This window comes from Rhinopithecus roxellana, chromosome 5, assembly GCF_007565055.1.
Source record: "Rhinopithecus roxellana isolate Shanxi Qingling chromosome 5, ASM756505v1, whole genome shotgun sequence".
NCBI classification, from domain to species: domain Eukaryota; kingdom Metazoa; phylum Chordata; class Mammalia; order Primates; family Cercopithecidae; genus Rhinopithecus; species Rhinopithecus roxellana.
In genome coordinates this window covers 148,446,629-148,464,428 of record NC_044553.1, presented here as the reverse complement: position 1 = coordinate 148,464,428, position 17,800 = coordinate 148,446,629, and the positions used below count along the sequence as shown (strand labels likewise).

Sequence of the window (17,800 nt, the reverse complement as noted above, 5' to 3'; positions counted from 1 at the left end):
TCTCAGCACACACACTGCCAGGAAGTGAGCAGGCCCCTACAAACCCTTGAGTTTTCTGGTGCCAGTCAGCATGGATGAGGTTGGAGGTGTGTATGACAACCCGGAGTCCTTCTTCATAGAGCAACAGCATCATTTTCCTTTAAAAACAGCAAAGGATCAAAAAGCATTAACAGTACTTTCAAAATATGTAATACTTTCCAATGCAAATGTAATATATAACTAAAGGAATTTTTTTAAACTCTCATATTACCCAAACTTAACATTTATAATTTTCCCTTCTATATATTACCATGATGAAAGTCTGCCTGAGTGATAGGTTGAAAACCTTTCAAAAAGGTTGAGTATTTGGTGGTAAAAGAACTTTCACCCCATTCTGTCTACCTGGCCAGTCCTGGCACTTCACATCCCTGCAGCCTAGCCCCTTATTATCTATTCAGCATCACCTGTTTCTACTAGGCACCATGGGAACCTTCTCGTCTGGTGTCTGAGATTCAAAGCATGGTCAACAACCTCTTGCTGCATCATGGCTGGCATTTTTTAAACAACTAAAATAGCATAAATTGGTATACAGTATATATTTAATTACTGGTTCATGAAATTTTGTTTTGGCACAAAGGTATGTTAGTGCATAATACACTGAAATGTAAAGTGTATTTCTTATTATGAGTTGAAATTTTAAGAAGTTTAAAAGATGCTTCATTACCATTAGTGGTTTTTTGTATCCATAGGTGTCACACTTGTCAAAAGTGTGTTATCTGGGCTTGGGGTAAGTCTTGCCTATTCTTTGTCAACCCAAATCAGACCTAGTTGGGTCCACTCTTTTTCCATGTGACCTCCCCAGACCTCTAATCAAACACATTTCTCTTATTTTAATTGCAGTGAGAGAGAGGGAACAGGATATAGATAAAAGCTTTCCATATGAAGTCTGAAGACCTGAGCTCCAGACTTTGTCATTTAGAAGCCCTTTGACCCTAGGTAAGCCATTCAATGTCCCTAAGCCTCAGTTTTCCACTTGTATGTCTAAGGATTAACCCCACTTCAGGACTGTTGTGAATGAAATGCAAAAATACATTTTGCTACCAGGCATGGTGGCTCACAGCTGTAATCCCAGCACTTTGGGAGGCTGAGGCTGGCAGATCACCTGAGGTTAGGAGTTTGAGACCAGGCTGGCCAACATGGCGAAACCCCATCTCTACTAAAAATATAAAAATTAGCCAGGTGTGGTGGTGGGCACCTGTAATCACAGCTACTAACGAGGCTGAGGCAGGAGAATCACTTGAACCCGGGAGGCGGAGGTTTCAGTGAGCCGAGACTGTACCACTGCACTACAGCCTGGGTGAAAGAGTGAAACTCTGTCTCAAAAAAAAAAAAAATTTGTTAAATGTGAAACACTCTCACCTGTACATTCCTATTACTCCTTCGGTACACAGTTTTATTTTCTAATCTAATAATGGATGATTTTTATCTCCCTGTTGTTTTCAATAGGATTATTTCAATATTTCAGGAATCTAAGTTCTCTCTCTCCAACTAAAGTGTCACTTTTCATGGCTATAACTCTGTCCTGACTTATTTTATCATTTCTATTGAGGCCAAAATGCTACTTGATACTTACTGATGAAACTCAATTCAAACATGGGAAAAAAAACCGAACCACTGGCTCTCTCCAAATAAACAACACGAATACTATCTGGGCAGGATGAAATTGTCATAAAAAGATAAGAAAAAGGATATGAGGGCAGAAAAGAGAATGAGATATTTAGCTCTTGCCAGAACGAGAAATTAACCCAAGCTGGCAAACAGTAAATTAATGCAAAGCTGGAGAAATGACAGCTGCTGAGCCATCTTCTTTCCATTTGTGAAATGTGCTCCCTGAAATCTGGGCAAATTTACATACACAGTTGCCAAATCAGCAGCTGATTGTAATTAAGAATACGTCAGTTATGGATTCATGATAGAAGGTTTACAAATATTTCCATTAGTCAAGACATCGATTATCAGGCAAATCACACACTAATGTCAATGAATGCTATCAAACAGAATTATGAACTTGAGAGTAGCCATATTCATCTTTTCATAGACAAAATGGTAGTGTTAATAAGGTCACAGTTAAAAATGGATAGGAAAGGGCGAGGAATGAGATCTCCCTTGAAGAATGCTGACCTGCCATATTGTCTGCTAAGCTGTGGGGCAGCAAAAGGGAACCAACTCAAATACGCAGCTATTCCTGCAAAGGGGGAAGAGAACTAACATATGGCAAGCACCTCTCTGCCAGGTGCCATCCTAGAAGCTCTGTCGTATGTTATCACACCAATCTTCACAGTAATCCAGAGAAGGAGTTATTCTCATTCTACAATTGTGGAATCTATGTCTGGACATTTAACAGGGATTATCCAAGGTCACAAACTGGGCCAGCAGAAGAGCTTGTTGGGATCACACATGCCAGATGCCAGGGCACTCCTTTCACCACACATGGCTTCACAGGGCTGGTGGTTGCAACGGTGAACACTTCATGCTACTGCTACAGGGGTAGGCAAGGTGGGGGGAGACATGGCTTTGGTGGGAAAGAGGACTGAATGATGCGTGGTGGGGGCCTGGCTATCGATCTTAGCGGAAAGAAGCATGCCTTGCCCATCCTGTGGTCTGCCACTAGCTACTGCCTGGATCTGGATATTTGACATTCAGCTGCTTTGGCTTTCTCTTTCCCCTCTATCGATTCTTGGAGCCATAAGAATTAACTCTGCTCCTCTAGAAAGCTCTAGAGGAAACCAAAGAGCTTTCCCATTCTAAAACACTGAGAGACAGACCACAGGATTGCACAGCATCCAACCGAAATTGGACAGAGCAGGGCCTGTGTGCCAAAGTGTATACAGTCTCAAAGACTGCCTCGTTCACTGTTTCTAGCTCTACCCTGTGAGGTGGAGAATGCAGTTTATACTCCATCACTATGATCTGGACGGTGATTCTCCTTTTCTAATTCACATGTTTGTCTTGCTTCTCTCACCAAAGAAAAAGCCATAAGAATAAAAACTCTATATTGTCTTGAGCTGTGTCAAGAACATAATAAGTATTTAATTCTTAAAACATTTTAAAAATAGGCTAGGCGCGGTGGCTTACACCTGTAATCCCGGCACCTTGGGAGGCCGAGGTGGATCACCTGAGGTCAGGAGTTCGAGACCAGCCTGGCCAACATGGTGAAACCCCATCTCTACTAAAAATACAAAAATTAGCTAGATGCAGTGGCACGCGCCTGTAGTCCCAGCAACTCGGAGGCTGAGGCAGGAGAACTGCTAGAACCTAGGAGGCGGAGGTTGTAGTGAGCCGAGATTGCGCCACTGTACTCCAGCCTAGGCAACAGAGCAAGACTGTCTCAAAAAAAAAAATTTTTTTTTTAAATAAGCAACTAGAAATAATTTCAAGACACGAGCTCAATCTTCTATAAAATACTGTCATTTCAACAAAATGTAAACTACAGATACTTAATTGGGAAAAGTTCAATTGTAATTACTTTCCAAAGGCATTTTTTGTTTGTTTTTGAGATAGGGTCTCACTCTGTCGCCCAGACTGGAGTGCACTGGCATGATCGTGGCTCACCACAACCTCTGCCTTGCAGGCTCAAGTGATTCTCCTGCCTCAGCCTCCTGTGCAGCTGGGATTATAGGCACGTCCCACTACTGCCCAGCTAATATTCGTATTTTTAGTAGAGATGGGGTTTCACCATGTTGGCCAGATTGGTCTTGAACTCCTGATCTCAAATAATCCACCTGGCTTGGCCTCCTAAAGTGCTGGGATTATAGGCATGAGCCACAGCGCCCAGCCTCCTAGGCATTTTAAACTCTGAATTAAGAGCTCTTGGTCAGGCCGGGCGCGGTGGCTCAAGCCTGTAATCCCAGCACTTTGGGAGGCCAAGACGGGCGGATCACAAGGTCAGGAGATCGAGACCATCCTGGCGAACACAGTGAAACCCCATCTCTACTAAAAATACAAAAAACTAGCCGGGCGAGGTGGCGGGCGCCTGTAGTCCCAGCTACTTGGGAGGCTGAGGCAGGAGAATGGCGGGAACCTGGGAGGCGGAGCTTGCAGTGAGCTGAGATCTGGCCACTGCACTCCAGCCTGGGCGACAGAGCAAGACTCCACCTCAAAAAAAAAAAAAAAAAAAAAAAGAGCTCTTGGCCAGGCATGGTAGCTCACGCCTGTAATCCCAACACTTTGGGAGGCAGAGGACGGTGGATCACCTGAGGTCAGGAGTTTGAGAACAGCCTGGCCAACATGGTGAAACCCAGTCTCTAATAAAAATAGAAAAGTTAGCCAGGTGTGGTGGAAATGGCCTGTAACCCCAGCTACTTGGGAGGCTGAGGCAGGAGAATCATTTGAACCCAGGAGGTGGAGGTTGCAGTGAGCCGAAATTGTGCCACTGCACTCCAGGCTGGGCAACAGAGTGAGACTCTGTTTCAAAAAAAAAAAAAAAAAAAAAGAGCTCTGTTGAGTTTAACCTGAAAAGTATGTGTGTAGGGACGAGGGGGTGGTAGTGAATGGACCAAAGGAAAAAACAAGGTAAATTTTAGCAATGAGCAAACAAGAACAAATTTAAAGCTAAAGTTAATGCCAGCACAGGGGCTCATGCCTGTAATCCTAACACTTTGAGAGGCTAAGGCAGGAGGTCTGTTTGAGCCCAGGAGTTCAAGATCAGCCTGGGTCACAAAGTGAGACCCCTGTCTCTACAAAAAAATTAGCCGGGCATGATGGCGTGTGCCTATTGTCCCAGCTACTTGGGAGGCTGAGGTGGGAGGATTGCTTAAGCCCGGGAGTTGGAGGCTGCAGTGAGCTGTGATCATGCCACTGCACTCCAGTCTGGGCAACAGAGTGAAACCAAGTCTTGAAAAATTATATGTGTGTATATATATATAGATATACACACACACACACACATATATATAAATTAAAGTTAGAATAAATAGGTTCTATTCCTGTTTCCACTACTGGCCCAAGGCAGAATCACATACCTAAACCTGGGCCTCAGTTTCCTGATCTATAAAATTAAAAGGACAGAACAAATAATTTTTATAAGAGCATTAAATAAAAGAATAGCTCTCCCAGGCTCAGTTAAGCATCACTGTGCTAGATCCTAGGTGAGCCTACCATGCTCAGTCTTTCCTAAGAATAACCGTGTAACGGACAAATGACAATGCTTGAGGGGTTCCCCCATTTCATAAAAATTGCTTACGTGTGGTGTGTTCCAAATGCAATATCCAACTTTGCCTAGGATGAAAAAGAAGTCATTTATTTAAAAACAACTCACTAATATCCATATCTACTGGAAATTACATTAGAAAGCAATCAGGCCAACTTTTTTTAAAAAAACTATTTCTACTGACCTCTACTGGACAAGCCCTTGAATAACAAGACAGCTTTTATAATAGCATCTGGGGATGCTCATTAAAACAAACAAACAAACAAACAAGACATAAATTTTGTTACCCAGAATGATTCAATATACACTACATTTTTAACTACAGTAATTAGGACTGAGAAGCCTAATTTCTGTAGTTGACAAAAAACTAGTAAAACAAGTGAGACGCTATGCAAAGTTTTAGATATTGGGCTTATACAGAAATTAATGGTACACAGTTTTCAGAGAATATTTAAAAGAAACACTGAAGGCCGGGCGCAGTGACTCACGCCTGTAATCCCAGCACTCTGGGAGGCCAAGGTGGGCGCGTCACGAGGTCAGCAGATCGAGACCATTCTGGCTAAAGCAGTGAAACCCCGTCTCTACTAAAAATACAAAAAAATTAGCCGGGTGTGGTGGCGGGTGCCTGTAGTCCCAGCTACTCAGGATGCTGAGGCAGGAGAATGTTGTGAACCCCGGAGGCGGAGCTTGCAGTGAGCTGAGATCGTGCCACTGCACTCCAGCCTGGGTGACAGAGCGAGACTCTGTCTCCAAAAAAAAAAAAAAAAAAAAAACACTGAAAGTGGTGGCAACATAAAGACTTAGGATGTCAAATTAAAAATAGAAATGTTCTTATATTAGCATAGCAAGTGCTGAAAATAAAAACATATGAAATCCATTTTCATGTTATAAAATGACACCTTTACAAAGTATGTATATAGAAAACATTTTATCTAATACCCACTAACGCCAGATCTTGGTTAAGCAGAATATGTCACAAGATGTAGGTTATGAAAGAGTTTAAATAACCGTAAAAGTTTCACAATTAGGAATGCAGTATATAGGCTTAAATCCTGCCTTCACAACTTTGTACGATCCTGGAAAATACATCTAACTCTATGCCTCAGCTTTCTCCTCTTTAAAACGGTACCATTCTGAGATCCAGAGTTGTTAGGAATGAGCTCACACATGTAAAATGCTGAGGAACGGGGTCCTGCATGCAGTAGGCACTCTACAATCGTAGCAATCACTACTGCAACCTCTCCCCACTACCCACCCCGGCCTCCTTACCACACGACGTGGGTGAAACTTTGCTGGGGGCAGTAACGGGCAACTGGAATACACAGGTGAGTTACAACACAGTCCCTGTTTGGAGTGGAGATCTCACAGACCAGCATGCATCTGTGCACCCTGGCCACAGAAGAAAGTGCAGGGAACTCTATTTCATGTCTTCAAAATTACCAAATGAGAAGGAAGACTGCCGCTCTATAAAATGATATTTAGCTGAGAAAGAACAATGGTGAAGAGACCTGGCTTTTGTTTAGTTTATTACAAGTCACATGCTTCTGGGTAAGTCTAAGCACAAAAAACAAGGATAATAGCTTCAACAGATATTGTTTACTGGGTGCTGTTTTTGGTCTGGTGCATCAAGTCCTTTAGTAAACTCTAGGATGAATAGCATTAGCAATCAATTTCAGAGATAAAGAAATTAGGTGACAAGCCAGTGACAAGCCCAGAATTTAAGTGTTGCAGATTAAACACTTGTGTCCCCCACCAAATTCATATGTTGGAGTCCCAACTTCCAATGTGACTATTTGGAGAGAGGGACTTTATGGAGGTAATTAAGGTTAAATGAGGTCATAAGGGTGGGATCCTGATGATCCTGATCCAACACAACTGGTATCCTTATAAAAGAGCTGCCAGACAGCCTGTGTATCTGCCTTCTTCCCTCCCTCTCATGAGGACACCGTGAGAATGTGGCCATCTGTAAGCCAGCAAGAGAGCCCTCACCTGGAACTGAATTGACTGGCACCTTGATCCTGGATTCCCAGCTTCCAGAACTGTGAGAAATAAGTGCCTGTTGTTTCAGCGACCCAAGTCCAAGAAAAGTCACCCAGGTAATTTTGTTATAGCATCCAAGCACACTAATACACACACACAGAGCCGGGACTGAGCCCAGGCAATGTGACACTGACCACCACAAGGTCTCAATGTCTGCCCTTAGGTCCCACGTTTGCAAAATGGGAGACTGTCAGCAGCCACCAACTAATGTGTGTCAGTTTAAATGACCCATGTTGCTAGAAAAAGACTTTATCTTACAGACAAGGTACAAAGGTGTTTCAAGACATCAGGAGAAGGACACAATCCTGTACGTCAGCCTAGAGTTGGGAGCTTCTTTACAGTTCTTTCCAAGAGGTTTGGAAGAAGCGGCTCACTATGCCCTCTGGTGGCCAGCCTGGAGCACACTATCAAGCACAGGAACCACTCTCCTAAACGAGTACAGGTAGGTAATATTTAAAATTAAAAGACTTTATTTCCATTCATTTAGTCACTGGTTTTCAGAATTTCTGTGTCAGTTTACTTTCTGCCCACTATAAGGTTTGATGGGAGCTATGCTACTGCCGTCTAACCTCTTCTGTTGCTGGAAATAGAAGCAAAACAATGGAAATTTGGCAACTGCCAGGCAAAGGCACATCTATGGGCATGAGATGAGCCCATGTTGGACAGAAGGCATTTTAAAACGACAGCTCTATAAAGTGCAGTGGGTTAAATCATAAGGAAAATGTTGTGAGGTATGTTTAAAACTGACCAGATTGAGCTCTTGTACTGTATTCATCTTAAAAAAATACAAAGATATCACATATAGTTGGAAAAAGAGTGATACAGTGTGAGTTGGAATTCTTACATCTTTGTGGATGGGGAAAAAAGACACTAGAAGGAAAATGAGAAAAAAAAAATCCAAAAAGTATGTCATTCACTCTGTCTCCGTACTCACAGAGCAGAACTCTTTTGCCAATTTCACTAACGATAAGGAAAGAAAAGGGCTATAAAAAGCATCTTTCGTGTTTTCTCTTAACGAACTAATACAGCCAAAAGAAACAGGAAAAGGTGACTATCACACCAGCTACTTCATAACCACCATTTCTATAGAAAGTAGTTATCATAAATGTGAGAAATTCTTCTGTATTCCTTGTTTTCCTTTCTACTTTGCAGGTTTCTTGCTCAAAATGCCACGTGTAATAGAAGATCTTTGTGGATGATGAGTCTAAAGAAATGGGTCCTAATGAAAGTCCAAGACTCACTGGCCATGCTGTACGCTAACTGCAAAGTATTAGGACAAAATTATAGGACTATATAAAGAAACTGGGCAATAACCGTTTTTTGGCCTTTGATATGGTTTGGGTCTGTGTCCCCACCCAAATCCCATCTCAAATTATAATCCCCAATGTTGGAGGAGGGGCCTGGCAGGAGGTGATTGGATCATGGGGGTGGACTTCCTCCTTGCTATTCTTGTGATAGTGAGTGAGTTCTCGTGATATCTGGTTGTTTGATAAAAGCGTGTAGCTCTTCCCGCTTCTCTCTTCCCTCTTGCTCCCGCCAAGTATGTGCCGGCTTCCTCTACCTTCTGTCACAACTGAAAGTTTCCTGAGGCCTCCTCAGCCATGCTTCATGTACAGCCTGCAGAACCGTCAGCCAATTAAACCCCTCTTCTTTATAAATTACCCAGTCTCAGGTATGTCTTCACAGCGGTGCAAGAACAAACTAATATAGCTTTCTTTTCTGCTTTGCTTTGGTCCCAGCAAACCAAGTGGATACGCCTGTTGTAAGACCATTTAATGTTTCCACACTGGACTTAGATCATACAAAGCATACGACTCACATAGTTTCCTAACAGTTTTTTAAATCTATAGGTCTCTCCTATTCAGACCTTACATGCAACTGATGTGGAACAAAAGAACTATGGTTGAAGGACTACTGTTGAAGTATCAATGGCAGCTAATATAAGTTACATAAGGTGTCACAAAAAACTACAAGTTTTAACTTGCACTCACAGGATACTCACAAAAAGAAACCCATAGCCACTGAACTGCATCCAGAAGACCTGTTCAGTGTTGGAACCCAGGTTTCGACAGGCATACTGACAAGCTAAATGCAACCAGTGGAGCACTAGCAGATTGCAGGAAGACTCAGAATTCATAGTACACTGAGTAAAACTGAAGAAAGAGAACGTTTGAATCAGAGAGAGAAAACTAAGGGAGACAGGACAGATCACTTTAGATATATGAATCACTGACATGTGTAAGATGAAAGACTCACTTATTTGTGTGGCTCCAGAAGGGGAAAATTAAGACCAATGAGTAGAAATTAGGAGGAAGACTTCAGGCTCACAAAAAGAAAAACCTTTCCAACCCTGAGGAGTACTACGAATGGGATGCTCTATCTCAGGAAGTGTTTAAGCTGAGTAGACAAGTATCTATTGATGACTGATACGGAGAGAGGATTTCTGCACTAGGTGGGAGGGTGGACTAAATGTCTAAGTTTCCTTCTAACTCAAGACTACGCATGCTCTCCAATGGCAGTAAGTGGTTTACCTGGCAGAGAGAGATGTTCTCGTAAGGCTTGGCCTGGGCATGGAGGTGAGCCTTAGCCTCTCGCTTATCACCATGCACAAGCAGGATTGGCTTCTTCCTGAAAAGAAGAGCATTAGTATTTAATATACATCATTCATGGCCGGGCACGGTGGCTCACACCTGTAATCCCGGCTCTTTGGGAGGCTGAGGCAGGTGGACTACCTGAGGTCAGGAATTCGAGACGAGCCTGGCCAACATGGTGAAACTCCGTCTCTACTAGAAATATGAAAATTAGACAGGCGTGGTTGTATGTGCCTGTAATCCCAGCTACTCCGGGGCTGATGCACGAGAATCGCTTGAACCTGGGAGATGAAGGTTGTAGTGAGCTGAGACTGAGCCACTGCACTCCAGACTAGGTGCCAGAGCAAGACTCTGTCTCAAAAATAAACAAACAAATAAATAAATAAATAAATTAAAATACACCATTCATGAAGCTGGACTCACCTCATTAAGGAATGCTAACTTCCTTATCACTCGATATTTGTTTCTGGTCTTTGTAGTGAGTGAAGACAGGGCTAACACAGAGCAGGGATCAGCTAATGTTCATTTACCCGATACCTTTATAATGGGGCTACATGGCCTGATCCTGCAGCTCTGTTGTAATACAGAGGGGTAAGACTCAAGAAAGTCCTTGAATAATTATCTTCTTTGGCCGAAAAGGGCACATAAGTAGCTCTGTGTTAAAATATTTAAGTCCAAATAAATTAAAGATATATAATTATTATTATATAATATAGTGCTTTTTTCTTTTTCTTCTTTTGGACCACACAGTGGATTCATTTCACACCACATCTATATTCACCAAACTCCTCCTGTGTGCTATGTACTGTGCTATGTACTGACCCAGGATACAACAGAGAACAGGCCCAGGCCCAGGCCCACAGCATGACGCAGCTTCACTAATGGGTGGTTAGATTCCTATGAAACAGAGCCCAAGCTATGTTGAAAATGCTGTGTTTTTGAATTACAAATATAATATAAAAACACTCTTCAAGAATACATTAAAAAGGCTTTTGAAGGATTCTTGATCTTTCTGATTAATTCAAAGCAAGATAATCCTTAGAAATAAGCATATTTCTACAAGCTCTCCCAACATCACAAAAATTGGATATAAGCAATCAAGCAAGATAAACAACTGAGCCACTTCCACATTTATCAATCACACTGCAGAATGATGCTCTACCATTCACAACGGAACAACAATCAACTAGAGAGAAACATCATAGAAAATGCACTTCCAGTACTAATGCCTCACTACCTCATGCTCAATAGCCTTATTCTAACATGACAGGTAAAATAAAACTATGAAATATGCACCTGTGATTTTTAGAAATTAGGTAAGAAAAACAGAGAATAACATAAGAAACACTCATGCATCTAGTACCTAGAAATAAAAAATGTTAGATCAAGTCATCTTATAAAAAAAGATTAAATATGACTGATAGAAATTGAAGTCTTTCAAATTTATTGGTTCTACAACTTATTACAAAAAGACGGCACCTGAAGAACAGCATACTGAGGTATAAATCCTTATGATCTGAATTTTTCTACATACAAATTCTGGATGTTACTTAAACTTACCATTTAGGTCATTCCTTGTCCTTCTAAGGCTCATAATAGCCTTCCCAAGATGCCTTTGGCAACAAGGGGATGCAAAGAGAAGGAGGACACTTTTGCCCCTTTAGTTACTGAGAGTCCAGTGGATACTGTATTAGTGTGCCAGGGCCTCCTCCAAAACAAAGTACCACAAACTGGGAGGCTTAGACAACAGAAATACATTGTCTCACAGGTCTGAAGGCCAGAAGTCCAAGATCAAGGTGCTGGCAGGATTGGTGCCTAAGGCATGAGGCGCATCTGTTCCAAGCCTCTCTCCCAGCTTCTGGGAGTTTGGCTTGTAAATGGCGTTCTGCGTCTTTACATGGTCTTATCTCTGTCTCTCCACCCAAATTTCTCTTTTTATAAGGACGCCAGTCATACTGGATTAGTGTCTCTCCTAATGCCTTCATTTTATCTTGATTACCTTTGTAAAGGCTCTATCTCCAAATAAGATCACATTCTGAGGTACTGGGGCTTAGGATTCCAACAGATCTTTTTTGGGGCGGGAGAATTTAACCCATAACAGATACAACAAAGGAACTGCAGTCTACACTTTGCCAACACTCTAAGGGGGTGACAATTTGATTTCAAGGTCTTTAAGAAAAGGGAGGAAGAACAGAAAATGCCAATGTGACACCAAGGATACTACTGCCAGGAGGAGCCAAGACAGAAATTGCTTGTTGCCTCCAGACAGCCATTTTCTCCTTCTTCCCTAACAAAAGGCTAATTCAGGACAAGGTGAGCTAAGCTAAAAGACATTTCTAGCCTCTTTTAGAGCTAGTTAGCATGTAGCTGAGCTCTGCTCCGTGAAACAGATGCAGGTGTTGTGTGGGATTTCCAGGAAGGCTACTCAGATGGGGATAGCTGGAATGTGGGCCTTTTTGTCCTTTTCCTCCTTTTCCCTTCTTGCTACCTGGAATAGACAAGTATGCTGGAGCTCTAGCTGCCATACTGGGCCATGAGGTGACTTTGAAGACTGAAGTCGCACACCAGGATGGTGGAACAGAAAGGGTAGGTGGATAAGTCTTTGAGAACCCCGGTGCCCCCATCCAGACCATAAATGTTTACCATTTGAATGTATCAGGCTGGAAACAATTTTTGTCTTATTTAAGTCACTGTTATTTTGAGTATTGTTTTAGATGCAGCTAAAACTGATTCTGTGTGTTACAGGTCAAAAAAAAAAAAAAAAAAAGCCCCAACTGCCAAAGCTGCTTGAAAAATTTTAACAGTATTTTATCTACTGTTAATGTCAAAGGTTTCCACAATCTGATGCCCTAAATGTACCAAGAATTTTGAGGACCCTGACAATCATTTTTTCTTGTGTGTTTTCCTCCATTCTACTCGCTGTTATGGGAATCTGTCCTGTAAATGCGTTAGAAACAGGGAAGGGTGATACCTCACTGTGTGATGCCCTATTTGGTCTGTACTGCCTAATATGAGGCTGATGAAGTGCAGGCAGAAGGCAGAACTAAAAATCCATCACCTCCAGAGCCTAGATAAGGGAAGGCCATATGTATAGCTTCCTTTCCTCATCTCAGAAACGCAAAGGGATCCTCAAAACAGAACAGCACTGATGTGCTACGGAAAGCATGGCACGCCGGCCGCATGTTGGCACGTTCACAGATCTAGAAGGTATGTGGAGACAGTATTTTCCTTCATATTAAGATTGGACATAAAGTTCTGTTATTTGGGTTAAAGCCTGTTCTTATCTACTTCCTGAAAGAGCAGACAGGAAATGCTAAAATCTGTAAAAAGAATGTGTAGGATGAAATAGATCAAAGAATGCTGTTTTCCCAATATAACTTAATGTCTGTATGATTTTAATGGTTTCAAAAGAAAAACTCAAAAAAAGATGGGTGGCTTTCACCTGAGAAATACAAATCTTAGGTGTCAAAGCCCCCTTACAGTTAATGATGTTGTCTGTCACCCTGTGGAACTCACCTGAATTCTGGTGGATACTGTTTTACGAGCCAATCCACGTCAAAGCAGTAGTTAAACTAGATGGGAGAAAAGAAGAGTAACTAAGCCATGGGTAATTCTGCCAAACAGTTCATAAGGAGAATTATTTAGTTATTACATTTAAGGAAACTTTAAAATAGTGATACATTACATGTATTATTTATAAACCTGGAGGGTTATGCTGCAATACTAATAAACCTACAATTTATCTTAAATACATGGTTAAAAGAACCTAAATGGAGCCAAGTACACAAGATAACAGGTTCCCAGGAAATTATCTCTGCATGTTTTGGCAGCATCTGTACTTGTCTGCAGGGTGTCATTACATTATGTCTAATGGACCTGAGATTAATTTAAATAAAAGGACTTATAAATTTACCCCTTTTCCCCTAGGTGATTATAAAAAGACCGATACTGGAGAAAAAGATCCCAGGACTTTCAGAAAAGAACGTTTCCTTTCAGGCTAACTTATTAGCTGCTTTGTACACAGCCACCTGGGACCAGACATTCACTAGGCTTCTAACAATTAAATCATAAATGCAAGTTCTGTACTGGTCTTACCCATGTAGGCTCCTCCCCACACCTGGGTAATCCTGGACTTAGTAGCTCAATCGAGCTAACAGGGCATTTGCAAATGCTCCCCACCTTCCAAATGGAAACCAGGACTTTTGATGCCAAACCAAACGTAAAGGAAGCCTGGCTTTCTTCAGGGACAGGGCCCTTTGTTTGGACCATTTACTTGCAGGTCTGGAGCATTACATGATTTATCAAGACAAAGCGACCAGCTCAGTCAGGAAGGAGCCATTGAACATGGAAATTCACATTTTTCTAAATCAAGTCAAACTTGACTTGGCCTTCACTACTCTATCCATACCTCACCACTCTGCACCAGAGTTAACTCAGTCCCATGAGTTAATCAGTGTCCCCAAAAGAAGTGTCCCACTCTAGTCTTTCAAGCTGGAATGTCCAAAGTGACATCTTGGCCAGTGGTGCCTGAGTCAAATGCTCTCCTGATAGTGACATCCCCATTCTGTTGATGGCCATGGATCCCATTACTGTGGCACTTGAGCCAGCCTCCCGATATGTGCCATCTCGGTCCCTGAACGGGACTGAGACCCCCAAACTGCACCTCTCATATTTTCTTACGGAGTTGTTTAATTACCTGTCTACTTTCACCCAAAGAAAAAACAGTTTAAAGGTATACTCACCTGAGCTGAAGAAACAAGCGTCCCAAATAAAGGAGATAAAATATCTGAGAAGACAAAACATAAATTCACACTCGCAAAAATCCTCTAGTCGTAATAATCACTACTAATTCATTCAACAGTCACTGACAATCAAGATCTGACTCAGAACATAGTAAGCTAAATACAAAGTCTACAAAGTCAGACTTTAATGTTCCATAAAACTGAAAAATATTTTCCCTATGGTATTTAATGTTTATCATATATTCTTTTATAAAACAATGCAAAACTAAAACCTACAACTTCAGTACTGAATGACTGATCAATTTTAGAAACTCAATATGGACAATGATACATATTCTTTTCAGATCTCTCAACTTCTACCTCCTCCAAGTACCCATTCAAGTCCCTCTCTAGGAAACCTCCCAACTCAAGACTAGAAAAACTTTCTAGAAAGATTTTATAAACCTGGACAGTTTAGAAGGACTTCCCAGAAAGACTGGAAAGCACTTGCTGAGAGCACTTGCAGCCTGTGAACGAAAGGACAGAGGCACCCACAATTCTAAACTCACATTCCTGGTGTTCCTGGTCATCTTGAGGGAAGTCCCACTTTATACCCACTCAAGCTTTACATCACATAGGTTGGAAAGCTCACTTCTCAAACCATACCACGAGAGAAAGTACACGATCATCATGACCTTCCATTACAACAGCCACAGCTGTGGAGACCTGTTAGGTGCCAAGCAGCATTCTTGGCACTTCCCATGTATTACTTACTTCTTATATCCATTTTCTAGATGGGGTCTGTTATTCCTATTTTATAGAGGAGAAGCCTCCTTAGGAGGCTGCCCACACACACACAGCTAGGAAGGGGTGGAGGCGGGGTTTGAACCTAGGCTGTCTGGCTCCAGCACCTTCCCTCATGCCCGCTAAACGGCCTTTGAGAATTAAGACTGGGCTCATTCATTTGGCAAATATTTACTGAGTGCCTCCTATCTTCTGGACATTGAGCTAGATGCTGGGGTAGAAAGATTTTCAGAGAACGACAGAAAAATCATAAGGAAGTTTCTACCTTATTGGGAGAGTTGCAGAGATACACTGCAAATATTCTTCCATTTTGCCCCCACCAGCATGTATTTCTACCCTTCTAAATTTTACCCATCTTCCAAGGGTCTTTTGAAGTCCCCCTTCCTCCATGAGATCTTCTAAACCATCTACAATTATGGCACATGGTAGAGTGCTATAGCAAACAGCATGGATTCTGATGCCAGAATGTCATTACCAGCTCTATGACCTTGGGCACTTTTCTAAACTGCAGATCCATCACTTATCCAAGGAAGACAATTGTAACATCTACTCATAAGACTGTCCTAAGGATTAAAGGAGAAAATATATGTAAGAGCTCCAAGACATGTCACCACAATATCTTGGTGCTAATAGCCAGTTATTTTATTATATAGAGCAAAACTTGGCAAAATTCTCTAAGTATTTGTCAATCTGTCTCAAACAAACAAAAAACTTGACAAAGTACCAAGATAAGAGATTCTCAAAAAGAAAACAACCTGTAGAACACTCTACAGTATGGAATACTCCAACATGTATACATCACACATAATATACAGTTATACTGGATACATATTTAAAAAAAAAAAAACACTGGCAACAGTTAACATTACTATTCTTAAATATGGGACAGGAAAAAAATCTGAAAATAAGGGTAATAATGTCTATTGTGTGTATTTGCCATGTGAATATATTACACTGGTCACTTCATGTATTTGCTTCCATTTTTCTGCATTTCCAGTTTAAAGATGAGCAAACTGAAATTCAGAGAACGTTAGGTCCCGTGTTAACAATCCATACAGCAAATGAGTGGTGAGGCTGGAAAGCAGATTCTAGAGCTCCCGCTATTCCCCCTGCAAATGCTCCCTGAGGAAGAAGGAGAGTAAACTAAGGCCATCTTTTGATCCATAACTGAAACATCTATTTGTACTCAGGCACTACTTTTTTCTTCTTCTTCTTCACCAGGAACCAAAACCAGGCTTTTAAGCAGTGGTTCTCAAACCTGAATGGGCAGTAGAATCCCCTGGAGGGCTCCTGAAAACACAGCTTGCAAGGTCTCACCCTCAGTCTGATTTAATGAATCTGGAATGCAGTCTAAGAATTTGCATTTTAACAAGTTCCAGGTGATGCTGAGGCTGCTGGTCCAGGGCCCATGGAGAACCACTACTAATGTCAAGTATTTGCTACCTTGTTGATAAACTGTTACTCATCAAGCTTAATCTTAAAAAGTTAAATAATGCTAAACATCGTGCTAAGTGATACAAGGGGTTGAGCTACAAGGTTTTGAGAACACACACTCTGAGTTAACAGTCTGCTGTCATACTAATGCACTTGCCTATCAAGAATTTTTTTCCTGAAAGTAGTTAAGAACACAAATAAGAGTTCTCAGAAATCATTCTAGGCTGCCCTCCTTGTTTCATGGAGGAGAGACTCTCAAGGGCAATTCAACAGCTCCTTGACAACCAGCATCCTCTTACCCTTGATGTGGAGGGCTCCAGAGTTATACTTCGGCTTAACTCCGGAGACTCTAGTGAGGTAAAACTGGAAGGGGTTCCCTTTATCCAGCATGTCCCAAATGTCCTGGCCCTCCCCTGATGTCTCGTACTCTTCCTCCTCTTTAAGCCTGTGGCAGGTGGGAGGGCCATGATTTTCAGTTCTTTGGGCAGTGCCGTCACTGGGAGCCGAGATGTCTTTCTCCTCTTTGATCACCACTTTCTCAGCCTGCTTCTGCGGCATTTCTGGCTGTAGCTCATCATCACTGCTGGACAGACACCAGCCTAGGTCCTCCTGGGAACCGCTTTTCTGCCTTTTGGGAGGTAAAACTGAATCTGTATCGCTGAATTTCACAGGTGATATTTTCCTCTTGTGTGCGGCTTTCCGGGCCTCGGAACAGGTGTACCTGGGCTCATTTGCTGCTCCTTGCAGAGAAGAGGTAGACGGCTTGTCTGGTTTTGGCTTTTCTTCTTCACTTTCATCACTACTGGATATGGTCCACCTCCCATAATCGCCTTCCTGAGACATTATACTCCTGGAAATGGAAAGTGGAAATATCAGCATTTCCCATTCATCAGGGCATTGGCAAAATAACTTCATTGCTCTCAACTTCCCTATCAGATGAGCTGACACCTTCCAGAGGCTGACCACCTACCATCAGCTGCTTTTTGGGTGTTTATAAGCACATTACCAGAATCCACTATCGG

General features: G+C 42.0%; 1 protein-coding gene across 3 annotated transcripts in view; it reads right to left on the bottom strand.

The window, feature by feature from the left end:
* Window positions 1–17,800, bottom strand: part of TDP1 (tyrosyl-DNA phosphodiesterase 1) — an 89,592-nt gene that overhangs the window by 64,883 nt on the left and 6,909 nt on the right. For all 3 annotated transcript variants that reach the window (XM_010357215.2, XM_010357214.2, XM_030930907.1), the window contains exons 2-7: window positions 17,078–17,628; window positions 14,562–14,605; window positions 13,336–13,391; window positions 9,760–9,856; window positions 5,222–5,256; window positions 45–137 (exon numbers count right to left, since the gene is read on the bottom strand). In XM_010357215.2, coding sequence (XP_010355517.1) covers window positions 45–137; window positions 5,222–5,256; window positions 9,760–9,856; window positions 13,336–13,391; window positions 14,562–14,605; window positions 17,078–17,621 — 869 coding nt within the window. In that variant the 5' untranslated portion in view covers window positions 17,622–17,628. The remainder of the gene's footprint in view (window positions 1–44; window positions 138–5,221; window positions 5,257–9,759; window positions 9,857–13,335; window positions 13,392–14,561; window positions 14,606–17,077; window positions 17,629–17,800) is intronic.